Source organism: Anopheles aquasalis, chromosome 2, assembly GCF_943734665.1.
Source record: "Anopheles aquasalis chromosome 2, idAnoAquaMG_Q_19, whole genome shotgun sequence".
Classification (NCBI taxonomy): domain Eukaryota; kingdom Metazoa; phylum Arthropoda; class Insecta; order Diptera; family Culicidae; genus Anopheles; species Anopheles aquasalis.
The window spans coordinates 63,593,147-63,610,714 of NC_064877.1; the positions used below are offsets into that span (position 1 = coordinate 63,593,147).

Genomic DNA, 17,568 nt, shown 5'->3' on the forward strand with positions numbered 1-17,568 from the left:
CCACAGCGAAATGGAGGCGTACGCACGGAGACAAAGCACGCGGATGTAATACTGTATGGCGGGCGCTCCAGCGGCCTGGCGTGGAGCTCCAGCCTTCTAAGGACCAGCGCGCGCGCGCTCAATCACCGTCGAACCCGCGGGGCACCGAAATCGAACGTTCCGAACGTGGCCTGCAGCAGGCGTCTCTTCGCGTCTCATTAGCGTGATTCAATCATAAAACCGTAAAGAAACATGGCGCGAGAGGCTGCTTCTAGGCGCCTGCAAAGACCCTTGCACAAACTTCACAAATTAACGGTCCAAGAGAGCAGCTCCGAGTCATCGTCGTCGTCGTCGGCGTCGTTGTTGACCCCTGGAGGCGCCACCTCTCCATTGCGTTACGCCATGGTTTTTGGCTAGCGGGCGTTGGCGTGCCAGGCTAGACATTAGACGGTCATCGTGCCATCACGCCTGATCTCTGAGGCGTTCTAGCTGGAACCAACAGCAGGAAGACACGTCGGATGAAGGTACGACGACGGCGGTACCGGAAATCCTGTGTCATGCGCTCGGCGCGTAAAATGGCATTAACGTTGGAAGCGGCGGGGGCCATAATTGGCCAACGTGTACGGCCGTGAATGTCCTCGAACCCTCGATGCACGGAGACGATGCAGAGGCGTTCCCCTGGCCCAGGCGCAAACCTTTCGCAACACGCAATTCTGTTGTGCTCATCTGTGTTCGCCTCATGGGTCGTCGTCGTCACTCTTCCTGGGGCTCGCGTAATTCGTTAATTTACGCGAAGCAGGATCACAGCCGAGAGGCACTGCGCGAGTGCCAGTTCCTCCATTTCCTCATTTAGATTCTAATGAGCGGCGACGGGAACGCAAACTGAAGATGAGTTCTCGCGAGTTGTCGAGGCCGCGAAAGGTGTGCGCTAGGTGGTGTTGGTTGGCCAGTTGAATCGTAAATAAGCATTTCTTCTGCGACCAGCGTGCCATTCCCCGGTGCCTCATAAATCCTCATCAATTGGAAAGATTTATAGAAAAATGGTAATTTATTGTCTAGGACAATCAAATGCTTGATAAACGGGTTGTGCTTGCGTCTATGTGTGCGTGCTGAGGTGCTGCTATCAACACAGAACGTGCACAGAACGCAACGACGCTCATTTCGTCACATCATCATCATCATCATCATCAACACCATACACCATCGCCATCATCATAATATGGTGAACGACTTAACTGCGAATTCGAAACGACCTAAACCCGACGGTACGCTGTCCAATCCAATGACAAGTTCGAACTCAATTACGCGACTGCCCATAAGCCCCAGCATCCTGTGCGCCTAGCCACCAGCTTAGTGCCGGCGGGACGTTAATCCACGGGCTCAGTACGGAGCGCGTCATTAGAGCTTAATGTGTCCTTAAAATGGTCCCAATCACGACCGAGTCGGTGGCGTCGATTTCATGCGAGATTCGTTTTGTTTATACGTTCATCGACATCGAGCCATTACGCCGGTCACTTGGCTGTGGCTTGATCGGTCGCTGCGGAGTGCTCGATCGCTACATCCCGAGCGCCCAGTCCAGAATGGATCTATCAGACGATTTTATTGCGGAAATCGCGTTGATTGCCAGTATCGATTGCAGTTTGCACACACAGGCCCCGTAAGAATGCCAAGCCAAGCGAAAAGAGAAGTGCCGGATGGAACACGCTTACTTCGTACTCCATCTTCATTCCCCTTGGAGGGAACGTCTTTTTTGCGAGACGTGGATCGATCGCGACGTGTCGCGTAATTGTTGTTGCTGTCCGGTTGTCTCGATGCTGCGATGAAGTGTGTTGTTTTAGCCAAAACGGAAAAATAGGCATGCATGGTACATGGCACATTGCCCATCGATCGCGGTTGGCAGAAGGTGTTATTCGCGAGGTCATTACCTACGCCTTGCACACCTTGCGCGTGGCTTACGACCGTCTGCAGATTGTCTTCAGTTGTACAACGCGCATCGAGAGGTCGCCGCTTCGAGAACGGTGATCGATCGATCATCACTTTAGCTTAATCTCAATCCGAAATGATGCCCCATAAAGGGGCTGATTGCGCATCAGCATATAATCGATAGTGTACCGAAACAATGTTGCAGCTTCGAGTTGAATGTACAGAGAAAGAGAGAGAGAGTGTGTGGCCATTGCCTTTTTGACGCAGCCAACAGAACAGCCGAGAACAAGATGCTGGCGGACGTGGTGCGAAGGCTTTATAGGCACCTCGCGAGCTGCTCGCAGGGAATGCTCATTCTCATTAAAAGCAATCAAGTGACAGCGCTGCGGTCGGTGCACCGGTTGATGGACCGATGGGGCGATGGACTGAAGTCGTCCTCTTTTTCTCTGGCAGCGAGATCTCGACATTTAACGCAGTCTTTTTCCATCACAGCAGCGGAGCACACAAGATGCAGAAGGATGGTGGCTTTTCCTTCATTTCAGAATTTAGTTTTATTGCGTCTCGTCTCAACGAAGGTGCGCGACCAACCATCAGCAGCATCAGCAGCAGCAGCAGTGCCCCAAGCGTACGAAATGATATTTTTTGGTCCAGACAAACAGCCAAATTGCCAAAAACCGCCCTCAGACCTTTGGTGGACCCCAGGGGAAAAGCCTTCTCTCTCTCTCTGTTCCTTTTTCGAAAAAAAAGTTAATTGTTTCCCGTAAAAATTATTACACTATTAGTTAAAAACCGATTTGTCTTCCGCGAGCATCGCCAGCCCGTTCCGTTGGAGGGCATAAAAATTAATGACTGGCAGAGAGAGAGAGAGAGAATCGCGGTTCTCGGTTGCTGCTGCTGCTGCTGCTGTTGATGCACGCTAGAAGGCAACAACCGTCGTCAGTTGCAGTCCGTGCAACGTCGTCTGTCGTTCTGAATGGCCACAGAAACGACGAGGACGTAAAGACCGATGCCCAAATGGCCACTGGCGCACTGGCAACATGCAATAATCTTGCAACAGTCAGAAGACCTACTACCCACCTGCCATGCTCGCGGGAAGCTTCTTGGAAAGGGGAACGGGAGAGAACGCCCAAAACGAACCCCTCGAATGTAGCTCCACACTTAAAACGTTAATCTTCAAGGTCGGCCGGGAGCAGGGCAAGCAGTAATTTGGAAATACTCTCCCCCCCCTGATGTTGGCTGACTCCCTAAATATAATGCTCCCAAATCATGCAAGCTCACTCCCCGGTCCGGAACCGTCGCCGGGCCTGGCTAATCATTGCCCTCCGGGTCTCAAAGTGCAGCAGCAGCAGCAGCAGCCGGGACACACCATGCAAGAGGATCGCCAAAAACGGATCACTTTTGCGACCGGGCACAACCACACCAACCTTCTTCAGATTTTGCTGTTTCTGTGCTCCAGCAGTTTAAGCTCCAAAGCCTCTGGAGCGAGCGCACGCTCACTATCCCGGGGTTCATCTTCCGCCTCGTTCGCCTCGTTCCAGAAAACGGCACGGGCACGGCCACGGCCACGGCCACGGCTAAGAAGCTGCTAAGAAGCAGCTCAGATGCCAAAAGACATTCCCGCATTCGCCGCATCGCGGATTGTGGCCAACGGTAGAGTGAGATAAAGAGAGAGAAAGGGAGGCAGAACGAGAAGCACAGAGAGGCCGGCAATGCCCGGGGAAACTCGTTTTTGTTCCCCCGGTTCCCCCCCGGTGGTGTTCCGCCGAAACCTGTTCTCTTAACCACCCCTTTATCCCGGGAGCGGGGACCATCCCGAGAAACCTGCGCTCCGAAGCAATCGTTCTCGTGCATCAACAGCCAGCAGCAGCAGCAGCGGCTCATCCCCGGGACATTGCCAAACGTATCCGCGCATTGCGAAAAACCATCGCCATTTGAGGGCCGCCATGGACGGCCACTCGCTGCACGCGCTGAAAGTGCATTCACTTCTGCTTTCGATAACAGTCCCGGGGACGGGCGAGCACATCACCTACGTGGTTTTTGGAGGAAACCAAAGCCTACGGCCTGCCAGCTGGACACTTTTGGGCAATTTCTGGACTAACGGATTCAGTTGCAATAGACCAAGAATTCTGATCAGAAGTTTTGACGGCAACAACAAACAGCAATCAACCAAAGGATCAACGATCGTTTTGTGCGTCGCCTGGCAACATCAGCAAAGCAGGTTTTCCGTGGGTTCCGTGGGTTTTCGGGAGGCAAAATGCGGAATGCGAAACGATCGCGCGACCGGCCGAGAATGTTAAGCCGGAGCCCAGCCGGTTGACCAACATTAACCGGTCAGCACCAGCAGCACCAGAGGTTAACGTTGTTGCATGCACACGTTTGGTCGAACGAGCACGTCACTAATCCGCTCTCTTCCTCTCTGTCTTTGGGAACTGGACATTGAACTTTGTTCTGGAGGATCGCTGGCGCTCGCTCGTGACGCCAAACTACTCGCAGGCCCCTTGCTCCGTCGTGTCGTGATTGTAGACCTTCTTCGATAGTCGCTGGCGCCGCTGACCTCCGTCCAACCGTCCGTCCGTCCGTCCGTGGTCTAACCGGACACACAAATCCATTGTGCGCAAGCACCCCCCTAAGGTCCTAACCTAAAGGACTGATCAGGCGCTGCCCTCTACCTCCTTCAGCAAATGTGATTCAGCAGCAGCAGCAGCAGCAGCGGCAAACGGCAGGGAGTAGGATTCGCGGTGCGCATAGACTTAGAACACCGAACCACTGCCTCTCCCTCTTACTCTCTCTCTCTCTCTCATTCACTCTATTGCTCTTTCTCACTACAGCTCGAGCGTCACATTCTAATCCAGCGGACAGGGGCAGCTGTGTTGACCGGCACGCTGAGAGCACGCCAAACGTCAAATCCTTTATCAGCGGTGGTGGTGGTGTGAAGGAGGTGCTGCTGAGGTGGAGGTTGTCGCTTGCAGAAAACCAGTTTCGTTATCCCCTCGCCGTCCTCGCTCTAGCACCCCGGGTAACCCCCCATTTAGACCGTTGTCATCCGAGAGGGAGGAGGGTGGTTCTCGCGACGAGGGTTCAGAGTCCGGAGTTCTAGAATCATAGCTGGAGAGCACGCGATCGAGGAGGACCGTGGCGAACGAGACTGTCTAGTCGCACTCGTTGCTGTTCTGACTCCCCCAAAGAGAGCTGCTGGTGGTCAGTTTAAGGAACGAGACTATGGCGACCATTTGAAACATAGTATTGGGACCCCAAACCGAGCCGTAGAGGCCGTTGTGCCGTAGTGTCAAGCGCGCGCGCGCCCGCTCGCATTCTATTCCACCACCAAACCGAGTTCCTTCCCTTCCTTCCGATCCTCCAACCAACCACAGGGCATGCACTTTGGCGCGCGCGCGCGCGCTTGGTAATTTATGGGCTGCCAGATCGATTTCAAGGTTTCCATCGCGGTCATAGAGGGCCGTGCATGAGGATCACTTGGAAGGGCGTATCCCCGCGAGCCAGGGTGTCGCATAATGTTGCTCACGGTCGATAAAGTACACTCCTGGCTTGACCAGGGGGTCTAGCCTTCAGAACGCCAGTGGTGACCGCCAGTGTTGACAGCCACGAGTGATGACAAGAACCTTAGAACCATTGGCCAACCAATTGAGAGACTCGAGTGTGATCGATCGATCGATCGTGGTGTAAGTTTCACTCCTTGAGCTCACTCTCGGTGGAATGTGCGCCAAACGGTACCGAACGTTCGATTGGCGAACGGCCATTCATTTAAATATCAAAACCAGTGTCCAGCGAAACAAAAACCGCAGCACTGAATCGAGGGTGACGCTCGACGAAAGGTGTCGAAAGGCAGCAGCCAGCCAACCAGCCAGTCTGCCAGCCCACTGCTGGTGTCCACTAGAGCCGACCGAGATCGAGAGGACAAATCGGAATCGGATTTCTAACGCCCACAACACCCGGAGTTGCGTGGAATACGCGGAGATTGTTTGTGCAGCCAGCGCTTGCGTCCTCACACGATGATGGTGATGGTTGTGATGACAGCGAACGATCTACAGCTTCTCTCCCTGCTCTCTCCGTCTCCTTCTCCCGATATGGTACGTTGGATAAAGTTGTCGAGATGTGAGGAGGCCAATTCCAATCCTACGATCGGATCCCAATCCCGCCGAGTGCTATTCATCAACACGCGGTTTATGTTGATTTTGTACCATTTTTTTTAATGCTTCACACCGTGACCACCGTGTTGTGCCACTGGCTACTGGTTTTGAGCAGCAGCAGCAGCAGCAGCAGCACCGCCAACAGCATTGCTTGATCTGCTTTGAGTGAGTGAGGAAGGTGATCGTGGTGAGCGAACCAAATGTGATCCAAAGTCTACTCGCTCCGAAGCGTCACCGGAACATATCCTGGTTAATGTGAGAAATCTGCAAACAAAAAAGGTCCAGGTGAAGTGGCCATCTTCATGTCTATCATGCCCAGGAATGATGGATGAAAGTGACGCAAAAATGGCCACAAAAATCCCTTTTAAAGACGCACAAAATCCTTGATGCAGTTCTTCCGCGAACAGTTTACAACATGGAAAAGGAATGTAATTGCCAACAGCTTTCAAGTGGATCCAAGGAGTGAAACCGATTTTCCAATTAAATCAAATGACCATCCATCCGTGCGTACCACCAAGAACTCCTAGCGAAGCTCGCATTTAAATCAGACATGACTGTGACGTGGTAAATGCAGCGATCGCGCGTCCATTGCCTCCCTTCGCTATGCAAACAAACTTGACAGAATCTATCGCTACCACCACCGGACGCGATCGCTGCAGGGCTATTCCAACGAGCCACGCCACAAGAACAACGCGCCAACCGTTGTTTTCCCATGCATCCCCGGACACCCGGAAGCTCATTTTCTTTGGCGGACTCACGCGCTGGAGTCCTCTCAATCCACGGTTAGCGCTCGAGGATAGCAATCAGCAGGCAACCTTCTCGGCCAGTGCGACGCGCACGCCAGGGGATAACCTTTTGGGCCGATCACCTTTACAGCAACAGCAGCAGCAGCAGCCCCTTGCTGCAACTCCACTTGCAATCACAATAAATCCATCAAAATAAATAGTAAACATTTTAATCGGCAACTCCCGGCAACCCCTGAGTGAGTGCAGCCACACCACCACCCGTTAGCCGCTAGCGCAGACGAACGCAAACGATGCAGATCCCGCGTGAGCACTTCCTGAACGGGTCGCGGTCATGGTAAAATGGTTGCACGAACGGTAATGCACCGTCGCGCGAGAACGGACCGGGGCGGGGGTGCTTTTGAGCCTGCTGGCTGCTACACTTTACACAAAAGGAGGTTCTGATTTATATCCTTACAGCGCACAGCCTGCCACTCCACTCGGTACATCGTGTGTTGTTGATCGTAATTGCAACTCCGTTCGGGGTGCGTCGATTATTATCAACCCCTGGCACCTGGCCACGGCATAATGTGCTCGTGCGCGCATGTTAAAGTCATCTTCTTGAAGCTCGGCTCGCCTACGAAACACCTACACGCACGCCTCCGTTTGCTGGCCAACAACAAATCGCGGTGACGGTCCGTGCGCCGCGCAAGGACATCGACCTCCAATTCTCTCGCTCTCTCGGGTCGACGAGAGGATGCGGCATACAGAAACAATTTGCTCGCGCGGCGCGAAGTAGTTAAATCATTTCTGTACTTGAGAAATCAGTGATCAGCGGAGATGGGTGCGCACTGCGAAGGTCAGTGGCTCGCTCGATCGAGGAATGGCGTCGCGTGGTAGTGTCGAGGGAAATTAGCGACAAAAGAAACGCCTCCACTCACCACCAGGAAACTTGCGGGGAATTATGTTCTCCATCAGCGCGTCGTCCGGCTCCGCTTTTTTTTTCACTTTCCACCACTTCCTCTTTCACGCGAGGAAGGGTTCTATTATAAATGACTGATTTGCATGAAAATGGTTCCCCTAGCCCGGGCTTCTTTCCAATGCCCCTCCTAGAAGAACGAACAACGACGACGACGAATTGACGACCAATCAGCGTCCTAGCCTTTCCGCAATCTGTGAGGCACTCAGGCAAAAGACCACTCGAACACTTGGTACTACCACTCGAACACTTGGTGCGAGCAGGCAGAGTTGGTGTTTTCACTGCCTGTACATCATTCGGTGCGGGAAATGAATCGAATTCATTTACGCCAACGAGATGCACAAAGCACGCGAAGCACTGATCATTGATCATTGGATCGGTTGGAACGGCACGCCAGCATGGGAGGCCATAAATTTTGGGCAATAATTTGAAAATAAACTCTGGAATGCTGCTCTCTTGGTGAGGAAAAAGGTAAACGGATTGCTTCCATTGGTAAGGAAACAGATGGAATGATAAGGAACGCGGAAACGCTACGAACGGAAAGGTCACGAAGCGATGAGCAGTGAGCTCTTCGGCGAAGAACGGAAGACTTGAACGAACGAGCAAGCGATGAACCCCAGTTGGGGGTGTTATCATCATCAGGCTGCTGCTGCTGCTGTTCTCTCTGTCTCGAATGCACACCGTATGGCGAAACCATATGGTGTGCCACGAACAAAACGAACTTATGCAGATGAGAAAAGTGAGGATCACACACGGGAGACACGGTGGGGGCACCTGAATGACCGCAATGAGAATGTGAGAATAATCATTCAAATCATATCGCTTTCTTCGCCGCCTGCCAACGAGTGTCAGTGTGGAACAGACAAAGATAATGAGCCACTGGACAGAGAGAGAGAGAGAGAGAAACGATTCAAAAGACCGCTAGGTAGGTGGCACAGCAGCTTACAATGGTCGCCGCCACCACAAACATCCGCATTCATCCGATCGATGATGGCCGGCGATTAAGTTGTTGTTCTTCCAAGCCATCAGACAAAGCGTTGGCAAGGCGTTGCGTGCGTTCGTGCGTCATCGATAAGGAGTACGGCCCGTTGCTGATGCTCACCACTCGACGTTCTAGCCATCAAGGCGAGACGGAGTTCCAAGGGGAAAGGAATCGAAACGATCGAAACGATCGAAGCGACACGCATCCACTTACCGGCACTGGACAGGGCGGACGTGCTGGTCGCATGGCTCGCCACCGACACATCGCTCATCGAGCCAAGCCACTTGAGCGTCTCCGTCGACGAGCTGTTGCTCTCGGCCGAACTGTGGTTGTCACCGATGCTACCGCTGCCGCTGCTGCTGCTGCCAGTTGCGGACGCCAGCTGTTGCAGGTCCTGCTGGGACCAGTTGTGTGTCGATCGTGACAGTAGCAGCTCACTGTCTTGGCGCAATCTGAGTGAAAGAAAGAGAAGAAGAAAAGAATTAGAAAAGAGAAGTTTAGAAACAAATCGAAGCGAAAAAGGTAAAGAAATTTAACATCGAAGGCGACATCGACTTCGAACACCAGGTTCGTCGCTGGTTGCTGGTACGAATCTTTCGTCAGCGCCAGAGCGACAGCAACGCTCGATTAATGGGAATGGCAGGAAGGAAACATGACACCTCGGACCAATGTTGTAGCACCAGCGAGCGCCCCTGCACCCCACCCTCATAAATAACTCGATCGAGGTGGAACTTTGAGTAACGCGCCGAGTACGATCGTGCCACCAACCACCAGATCGACCAGTGACCAACACCGGAACGGGTACACCGTACACTGTCCGCGCGATCGCGTTATTATTGATGGGTTTTGCGTGGCAAATTTCGCAAAAAACCCCGACGCCTAGTTGTCACCTTCTCTTCCACCCTTTTTGGGGACTGCCAGGCCAAACCAAACAAAGGGCTGGCTCGACAACGACGGCGACGGTGACGGCGATTTGCAACAGAGAAACGGATTACAAGAGGAGGTAGTGGTGGCGATCGCGATCGCAAACGAGTGGTGCCAACGCTCGCGACCTGATAAACTTTGACTAATGGTTTGACCGTTCGCCGGCTCGGGAGGGAGGATTATTTATTTATTTTGCTGTTCTGAGGGTCGGCCAATGAGAGAGAGAGAGAGAGAGAGAGGGCGGGTGCGATCGCGGGTTGTAATGCAGCATTCGTCACCCAGCTGGCAACAGAACACAACAACCCTCTCTCGTGATACCACCCAAAAGTGGTATGGATTGTGTATTGTTGGAGCAGCAGCTCGTGAATTACAGGCATGCCATTCGTCTGTTTGTTCTTCCCTCTCTTTCTCTCTCTCTATATTTACATCCCCTTTACGTTCGTTGTATGGCACCCGCGATTTACCGAGACGATCGCCATACAATGCTACGCGATCCCATTGAGCTGGAGCGGGAGTTGGAGTTATTAATATTCAGCGAATTGAATATCTATTGTTCGAAGGTGTTGTTGGACCACTCTCCAGTTCTCGAATGCTTTCGCCTTACACCGTGGCATGGTAAAAAGGGATGCTGTTGCTGTTGTTGATCAGCGTATCGGAAACATAATAAAACAGCAAAACGGCATGTAACGAACGAGAGAGAGAGAGGGAGGATCGCAATCGATCGTCGTTGTCATTGCTCTGTCTGTGTCCCGAAAATTGTGTCTTCCAATGTATTGCTTCCACCCTCTGCGGGTCCAACAGCTTGACATTACTGGCAATCGTAGCACACCCAGCGTTGTTGTTGTTGTCACCCTTTAGTAGTCGTCGATCGACGGTACCCGATAAAACGCGATATCGGAGAGTGTCAAACACGATCTTTTCTGTTGCTTACGAGCAACGCAAGGCGCGGGGCAGGCAGGCAGGCAGGACCCTTGCGCAGGAATTGAGTTTCCCTGGGCCGATCCCGTCGGCGTCCTTCTGCCCAATGACATTGCGTTTGGGGTTCGAAAAGCGGATCTTGCTCACGTAACCACACCGCGATCGTGATCTCCTCGACCACGAAACCGGGGCGGATGCGCACGCACGCATAAAACATTACAGCGGGGCGCGCTCGAGAATGAAGAGTCTGCCCCGTCTGCCAACATGCCATTTCCGCCGCTTTTAGGGCGCACAAACCCTTGTAACATCCCTTATTTATGGCCACCCTTTTTTTCGGGGGGTATTTATCTGGAATCAAAAACAAATGCGGAAGAAAAACCCCAAACCAGCCCTTCTAGACGATCGAGCGAGGATAAACAGTAGAAGGACAGATCGATCGAACGATCGCGAGCCACGAATTGCGCGTAGAAACCGCACGCTAAAGCAAAAACTACGGAAAGCGATCGATCGATCGCGAATGCTGAACCAACAAACTCTCCTTCCAAGCATGATGATGATGATGATGGTGATGATGTAATAGAATGTGTCGGTTTTCGGGAAGATCGACGGATGTGCCAGCCAGTCTCTCACTGTCTGTTGCCTTCACCTTCAACCTCCGCGCCGGTCTCGAGAGCACGAGAGAGTAATTGCACACGATGATGCCGTTTGTCTGCTGTGTGGTCGCCTAGTTAAGGGCGCCCGACCCACCAGCCATCGCGCGCGGGCGCGCGCGGAAGATGATCCGCCGAACGCGCCAATTCAAGCCAATGGGAGTGTATGCCCGTGCGCGATTGGAGCGGATCCACACAGAAACCCCCGGCTGAAGGAAGGAAGTTACGCAAATCGCTGCTGCTACTTGGGGGAACGGAGTTCAACAACGAAACGAAACGAAACGAAACGGTCCTCCTGTGCTGCCGTAAGCATAAAAAACATAAGCAAGCAAGACCGTCGCTGCATCCCTCGCGATGCAACACCGTGCAGCCACCGCCGCGCCACCACCGTCGCCACGTTTGTGTTTGCTGGAAGTAACGCATTATCACGTTGTCGTGACGACGTGACGTTCGGAATGATCGATTGGTTCGAACGGTGACTTGGTGTGTGGTGTGTTTCATCGATTTTTCACACGCCAACCCACCTACACGGCAGCAGCAGCAGCAGCAGCAGCAGCAGCAGGATGTTGCCGCAATTCACCCCGAAACCCTGTCGACAATTTGTCTGCCGATTGCTCGAAAACAATGAGACGTGCGAGGACGGGAGGCACGCGCATTTGGAAGGTGCTAATTGTGTGCCATTGCTGTGGTTGTGGTATGTGCGCAACGAATGCAATTCCCTCTCTCGATTTCGTTAGATGGTAAGGTGTAATACGTTAGCCAATGTCACTCATCGGAACACATCGACATCGCGTGAGATTTTAACCAAAAACTTCTCGCAAACCCGCTCGGTGACGCGTATCATCTGGATATGCGGATACCGTAAACGGTGTGGTCTCATTATCGTTTACTGCGTGTCTCATAAACGTCACGAACAGAGAGAGAGAGAGGTTCAGTCGCGCAGGCACAGAAACAGGATACCGGGACCAGGATGTGAACCACAGTGACAGCGACAATCGAACGATCAGAGAGGATCACACGCGTTTATACCCTTCGAGACCGAGTCTGCCAAATCCCGTGAGACACATATACGCTCGACACACTTTAAAACTCCTTATCCCTTAAGATCAGTCCCCCTTCCGATCGGATTGAGTATCGGAACGATGCACAGATCGCGCGAAGCATGAATTTCACGATCGGAAGAAGAAGAAGGGATCTGGGAACGGTACTCGGCGGCGCACACAATGCACACCACACACCACAAATCATATGTACACGACACATGGGTACAACGGGGGTGGTGGAGGGGGGGGGATGAAACGATCGAGCGAGGTGTGAGAGTCGGAGCGAATGGTAAAGCGAATCTCGCGCGTACCCGCCGAGGTCATGACCTTCTCACTTTCCATCCGCAAAGAGGATTATTTTCCAACCTTCGTTTCCCAACCCTTGTGCACCCTCTTATCGCTACCTCCTTCCACCCACCCACCCCATGTGTGATGTTATTTTTATGTTTCTGCGAGATTTTTTCCCCCATTTTTTTTACCGTTCCCGCGCCCCGCTATAGATCGAGGTGCGCTATTGTGGAGGGATTCCTCCTCTCCACCCACCCCTTTTTTCCCCCTCTTTTCCTGCCCTCCTTCCCTTTTCAATTCACATTTTCAATTTGAATCTCTTTCTCTCTCCATGCGATCTGAACCACCTTGAAGAGCCACCTTGAAATCGAACACATTATTTGCAACCGGCGACGCCATTGTACCGCAACCACCACCTACGCCAAACGCAGGGCAATTCGCATGAACGCAGGCGCACACTGGGGTCCCTCTGCGTGGTGGTTGTTGGTTTCTGCGGTTCGAAGGCGAAGGTGATGCGCGCCACGTATGACGGCGTGATGAAGATGATTATTTTTATTACAATCGCCAGCGCCGCCCAAGCGACCAGACCAGACCGAACGCCACCACAACAGCACCCGTGGTAGTAGCACCAGCAGCAGCAGCAGCAGCATCGCACCACAATTGCACCGTTTTGATGGGCAACAAAAGCCTCGCTCGACTCAATGGACATGTGTGGTGTATCTGGGGTGCACCCCAGAGGGAACGGTGAGGAACGAAATAAAATTATTAACAAATAGCACTTCGCGAAAAGCTAAAGGGATTGAGCGCGCGCGCGTACACACGCTGGCCACATTGTGGCCACGGTGGGCTTTTCACTTTCCGTGCGAGGATCTCATTCGTGGCGCCCTCCGCCAGCCAGCCAGCCAGCCGCATGATGATGACGTGCGTTCGATAAATTGCCGCTACTTTATTGTTGCTTCTTTCGCATCTCAACCCGCCCCTGCCGCCATCCATCGCTCAGCTTTTATGCTTAGCAGCAAGAAAAGGTAGCCAAAGTGATCGACGAGGAGGAGGGTGCTGTGCGAGGGCTGCATTACTTATGTTTGCTGTGGCTTGATAAAAAAAAAAAAAACAGAAGGACCAACATGCTGCAGCAATAATGTAATGCTCGTAGGCAGACCAGGCAATGCATGTGGCTGGTAGGTTGCTGGTAGGGGGAGATGTATTCGACTTTTATGCTTGCCATCATCATCCTCACGCTAGCTCACCCCTTTCTTTCCGTTGGCACTTGAGGTCTTGCTAATTGAATCCGTGTGATTTGTTGGATAATTTGATCATTTGAGAGGAGAATTTGCTCGATACACGATGGGTTTTGTTTGTGTTAGTGTGTGGGTGTGCTAATTAAACTGTTCGCAAGAGGGAACAATTAGATGCTGGAAAGCAAGCAAAGCAAGTGATTTCGAATACCTCGAGTACAGATAACACTGGTATTGCTTGGGGGAGGATTTATGAAACCACAACAGAGTGATATGGAAATTAAAGTAAAAAAAAGCTTTTAAAAGAAAAGGTAAAGTACATTATTAGTGTAAGGAAGATCAGCTATCAGAGGCGAGTATCAGTGGCATTGGATAAGCGTGAAAATTAGAATCAGGTCAAAAGTTGCCCGTCTAGCTCTGAATAATAAGATTTATGCCTGGATTTTACTATTTTTTATGCATTTTTCATATTTTTTCGCTAACAGTGTGTCTAGTCTAATACACAACATAAAGAGCATTTACGTCATTAATTGTTTTCATTAAACTATCAGCAGAAAAAAGCCAGAAAAGCACATTTTTGGTTTCATGCAGAGATACTAAAGCATCTCTGAATAGAACATTTGAAACACGCTTTCGGCAACACGATCGTCCATCGAAAAGGATTTAAGGCGACGATTTTTCAGGTTAATTGATAATTTAAAACACAAAATACTATAAATCTAGACGATAGACGATCGTGGTGAACAAATTTTTAATATCCATATTAACTCTTCCCTCCAGTGCGGTTCTCACTAAAATAATGTAGCACAAAAATACCATTTGAAAAAGAAATAAAAGCAAATTTAAAATGTGTTTTGAACCAGCGGTAGAATGGCTCATGGAATGCGTTTCTACGGTATAGAAAAAGGTTATTCGAGTATTAAAACTGTTTTACAGAGCAGCAAATAGAGCATTGAAATTAAAATATTGGAACATTTTGCACGCTTCGTGCTTTTGCCATTTAGAGAAGCATTTAAATTGTGTGATTGTCACTATGTCACAGCACAAAGGAACGAGCGAAACTGGAAAGTTTTTCACATTTCACCCACCACCTCATTACGTTATTCGTAGATCCGCCGCTTGGTGACATTTGATGAAACACCACACTCACTACGAGATCCGCATATGATTTGACCGTATCCGATCCGGTGGATTAGCAACCATTTCCACGAAAGCATATCGCCACCAAACACCAAAAATCCCCCCTTTTTGATGCGATCTTTTTGAACCACTAGCCAGCGAACGAACGAACGTGTGGAAAGCCACTCGCGGTTCGCGCTCGGCGTGTCGCGTGACCAATTTCACCGCGCGCGCGCGCGAAAATCAACTCCAAACTCCGAATCGTGCCAAACCACTCCACAATGATCACTTGTGTGAGTGACATTTTCCAGGTGACAGTGAAATACGTAGCATTCCGGGGTGGCTGGCATTTCCAGCAGGCAGCCAAGTAGGCAACCGAGAGGTCATCAACAGGACAGGACAGGACCGGACGGAATCGGTGAAAAACACAGTGGAGGAAGGCCTGTCCCATGCTGTCTCTGCTCACCGATAAAGTGGCACTTGAAAACACCACACACTTTCCCCGGGCATACCACACCTTCGTCGGCTCGCGCATAGGACACGATCCTAGTTCGTCTCGTTGCCGCTTCGGAATGGAAATATGCTGCGAGGGAGTGGAGGGAGTAGTGCAGTGGCTGCGCTGCGTGGTATGCACTGCGCGTGGAATGCGCGTAAGAAGCCGCCACCATCGACGCCACCACAAAACAGATGAAGATCGTGTAATGATCGTAATCGTTTGCGCATGCACATGATGATGATGATGGTGATGCTTCTGCTGTGCAGTCGTTGGCAGTCGGCGTGCCGTGGGAGAAGGCACGGAAGTTTTGGTATTCCGCGCAAGAGATCGCTAGCCAGTATTCTTAGCCCACGATGAGGGGAACACACGATTAGGCCATGAAAAAAGGGGGGAATACACCCTTCCGTTGCCGCTATAGTCGTGGTGGTGGTGGTCGTTGTCGTCGTTATTATTTTAAAGTCGAAAACTGCTGGCCCTAAAGTGTCGCGCCGCGTAAAGAGCAGCAGCAGCAGCAGCAACATTCACAGCAAAACGCCACCACGGTAGCAGAAGAGCCAGCAGAGGTTAACCTCACTTTAACACCTTCAGCAGATGTCCGCGAGTGCGCTCGCCCAGAGTTTATGTGCTCATTATGCTACCTATAAGCCGGCAAACTAGCTGGGAAGCATAAAGTTTCACCGAAATGGCGCCCGTTAACTCGAGAGGGTTTGGTAGGGCACCGGGCCCTGCTGGCCAACATAAATGTCCGCCGGCCAGGCGCGCCCGCTCACAGATGACCTGGTTTGTCGACGCTACGATGACGACTCGACAACAAAGCGGATGCAAGAACAACAATATGCGTTGCGTTGCGTCGCGCGTTGCAATTTACAATCGCACTGACCTAGGACGGTTAGCAAACGCTTCCTTTGGGTTGTTTTGATTTATGATACTCCGAGCGCAATTGGAGATCGAGATCCGGCGCGACCGTCGCCGTCGCAGCCACAGATGATTGACATGGTCGCTGCAAAGCGAGCGCGAGGTCAACCTTCCGAAGAAGCAGCAGCAGCAGCAGCAGTGGAAGCGTTTGAGCATTTGACAAAAGTAAAAGGCGAGGTTGGTGCTGACGTTCTCTTCTGTCCGACCGTCGTCATCACCACGAGCCGGCAAAAGCGATGATCTCAACACGAGCACGCACCGTCCGAATCCGTGCCATCTGCGTATGCTCCGTGTCGCGCGTGGTGCGACACAATAATCGGTGGTCACACCGATCATCTCCATGGCGATGGGAACCTACAAAAGTATGCCACACACCCTCAAACGCTGAGCTCAGTATAGTACCCTCTCGACTCGTTGTATTGCAGACAGGGCGACGTGCAAGATCGGTTTGTTACTAAGCTCCGTTTTTCAATTCGTTTGGCGGGGGCCGGGGCGAACGAGAGACCACCGAACGATTAGAAGCTGAGTGTCGCACAAAGCGTGCCGAAAGCGTGCTGATGCACACCGGGGCACGGGGGATTGTATGTTGATCTAGCCACGTCTCGCACGCCTTTCGTCACCACAAAACGACACCGCCAGCCGCTACTGCTGTAGCTCACTCGAGAGATGTGCAAGATGATGATCTCGGCGGCACGGCGGGCCACTTGAAATTGTTATGATTTGTACGATAATGATCCGGCCCGATCCCATCGCAGCAACCGCCGACCGTTTACATAATGAGGCACCAAAACAGCATTAGTGGGCGCTCGTTGACACACTGGACGCACGCAAGCAATGGTTGGTGGTGGTGGTGGGTTGGTGGACGAATTAAAATACAATTTCAGCAGCAGGTCGAGCCGAACGCCATACGCTAATGATGATCTGACATCTGATCTTGCGTGTGTGCGCACGTGGGCACGCGCTGGGCATGCGCTTCATCATCAATTGAATCGTCGAGAGCGTAGTCCAACAATGGACTCAACCGAAGCGATGATCGAACGATACGAGCGCGATCGCAAAGTGGCGATTAGAACAGGATTAATCAAGCACAACGGACCGGCGGATGGCTCGACAGGCTCATCAGCTCATCGGTGCTGGCGTGCTGGTCTGGTGAAAGGGAGAGTTCACCGTCGAAAAGAGCCCGAGAGGCAACGTCACCATTACCTTTAGCCGACCTCGAATGTAACAAATGAGCTGTTACAGCGTGT

General features: G+C 51.9%; 1 protein-coding gene across 1 annotated transcript in view; it reads right to left on the reverse strand.

Moving 5' to 3' along the window:
• The window catches only part of LOC126570582 (protein Shroom), a 183,528-nt gene that overhangs the window by 89,074 nt on the left and 76,886 nt on the right, over nt 1-17,568 (reverse strand). The window contains exon 4 of the mRNA XM_050228447.1: nt 8,947-9,185. Within this exon, the coding sequence (XP_050084404.1) occupies nt 8,947-9,185 (239 nt within the window). The remainder of the gene's footprint in view (nt 1-8,946; nt 9,186-17,568) is intronic.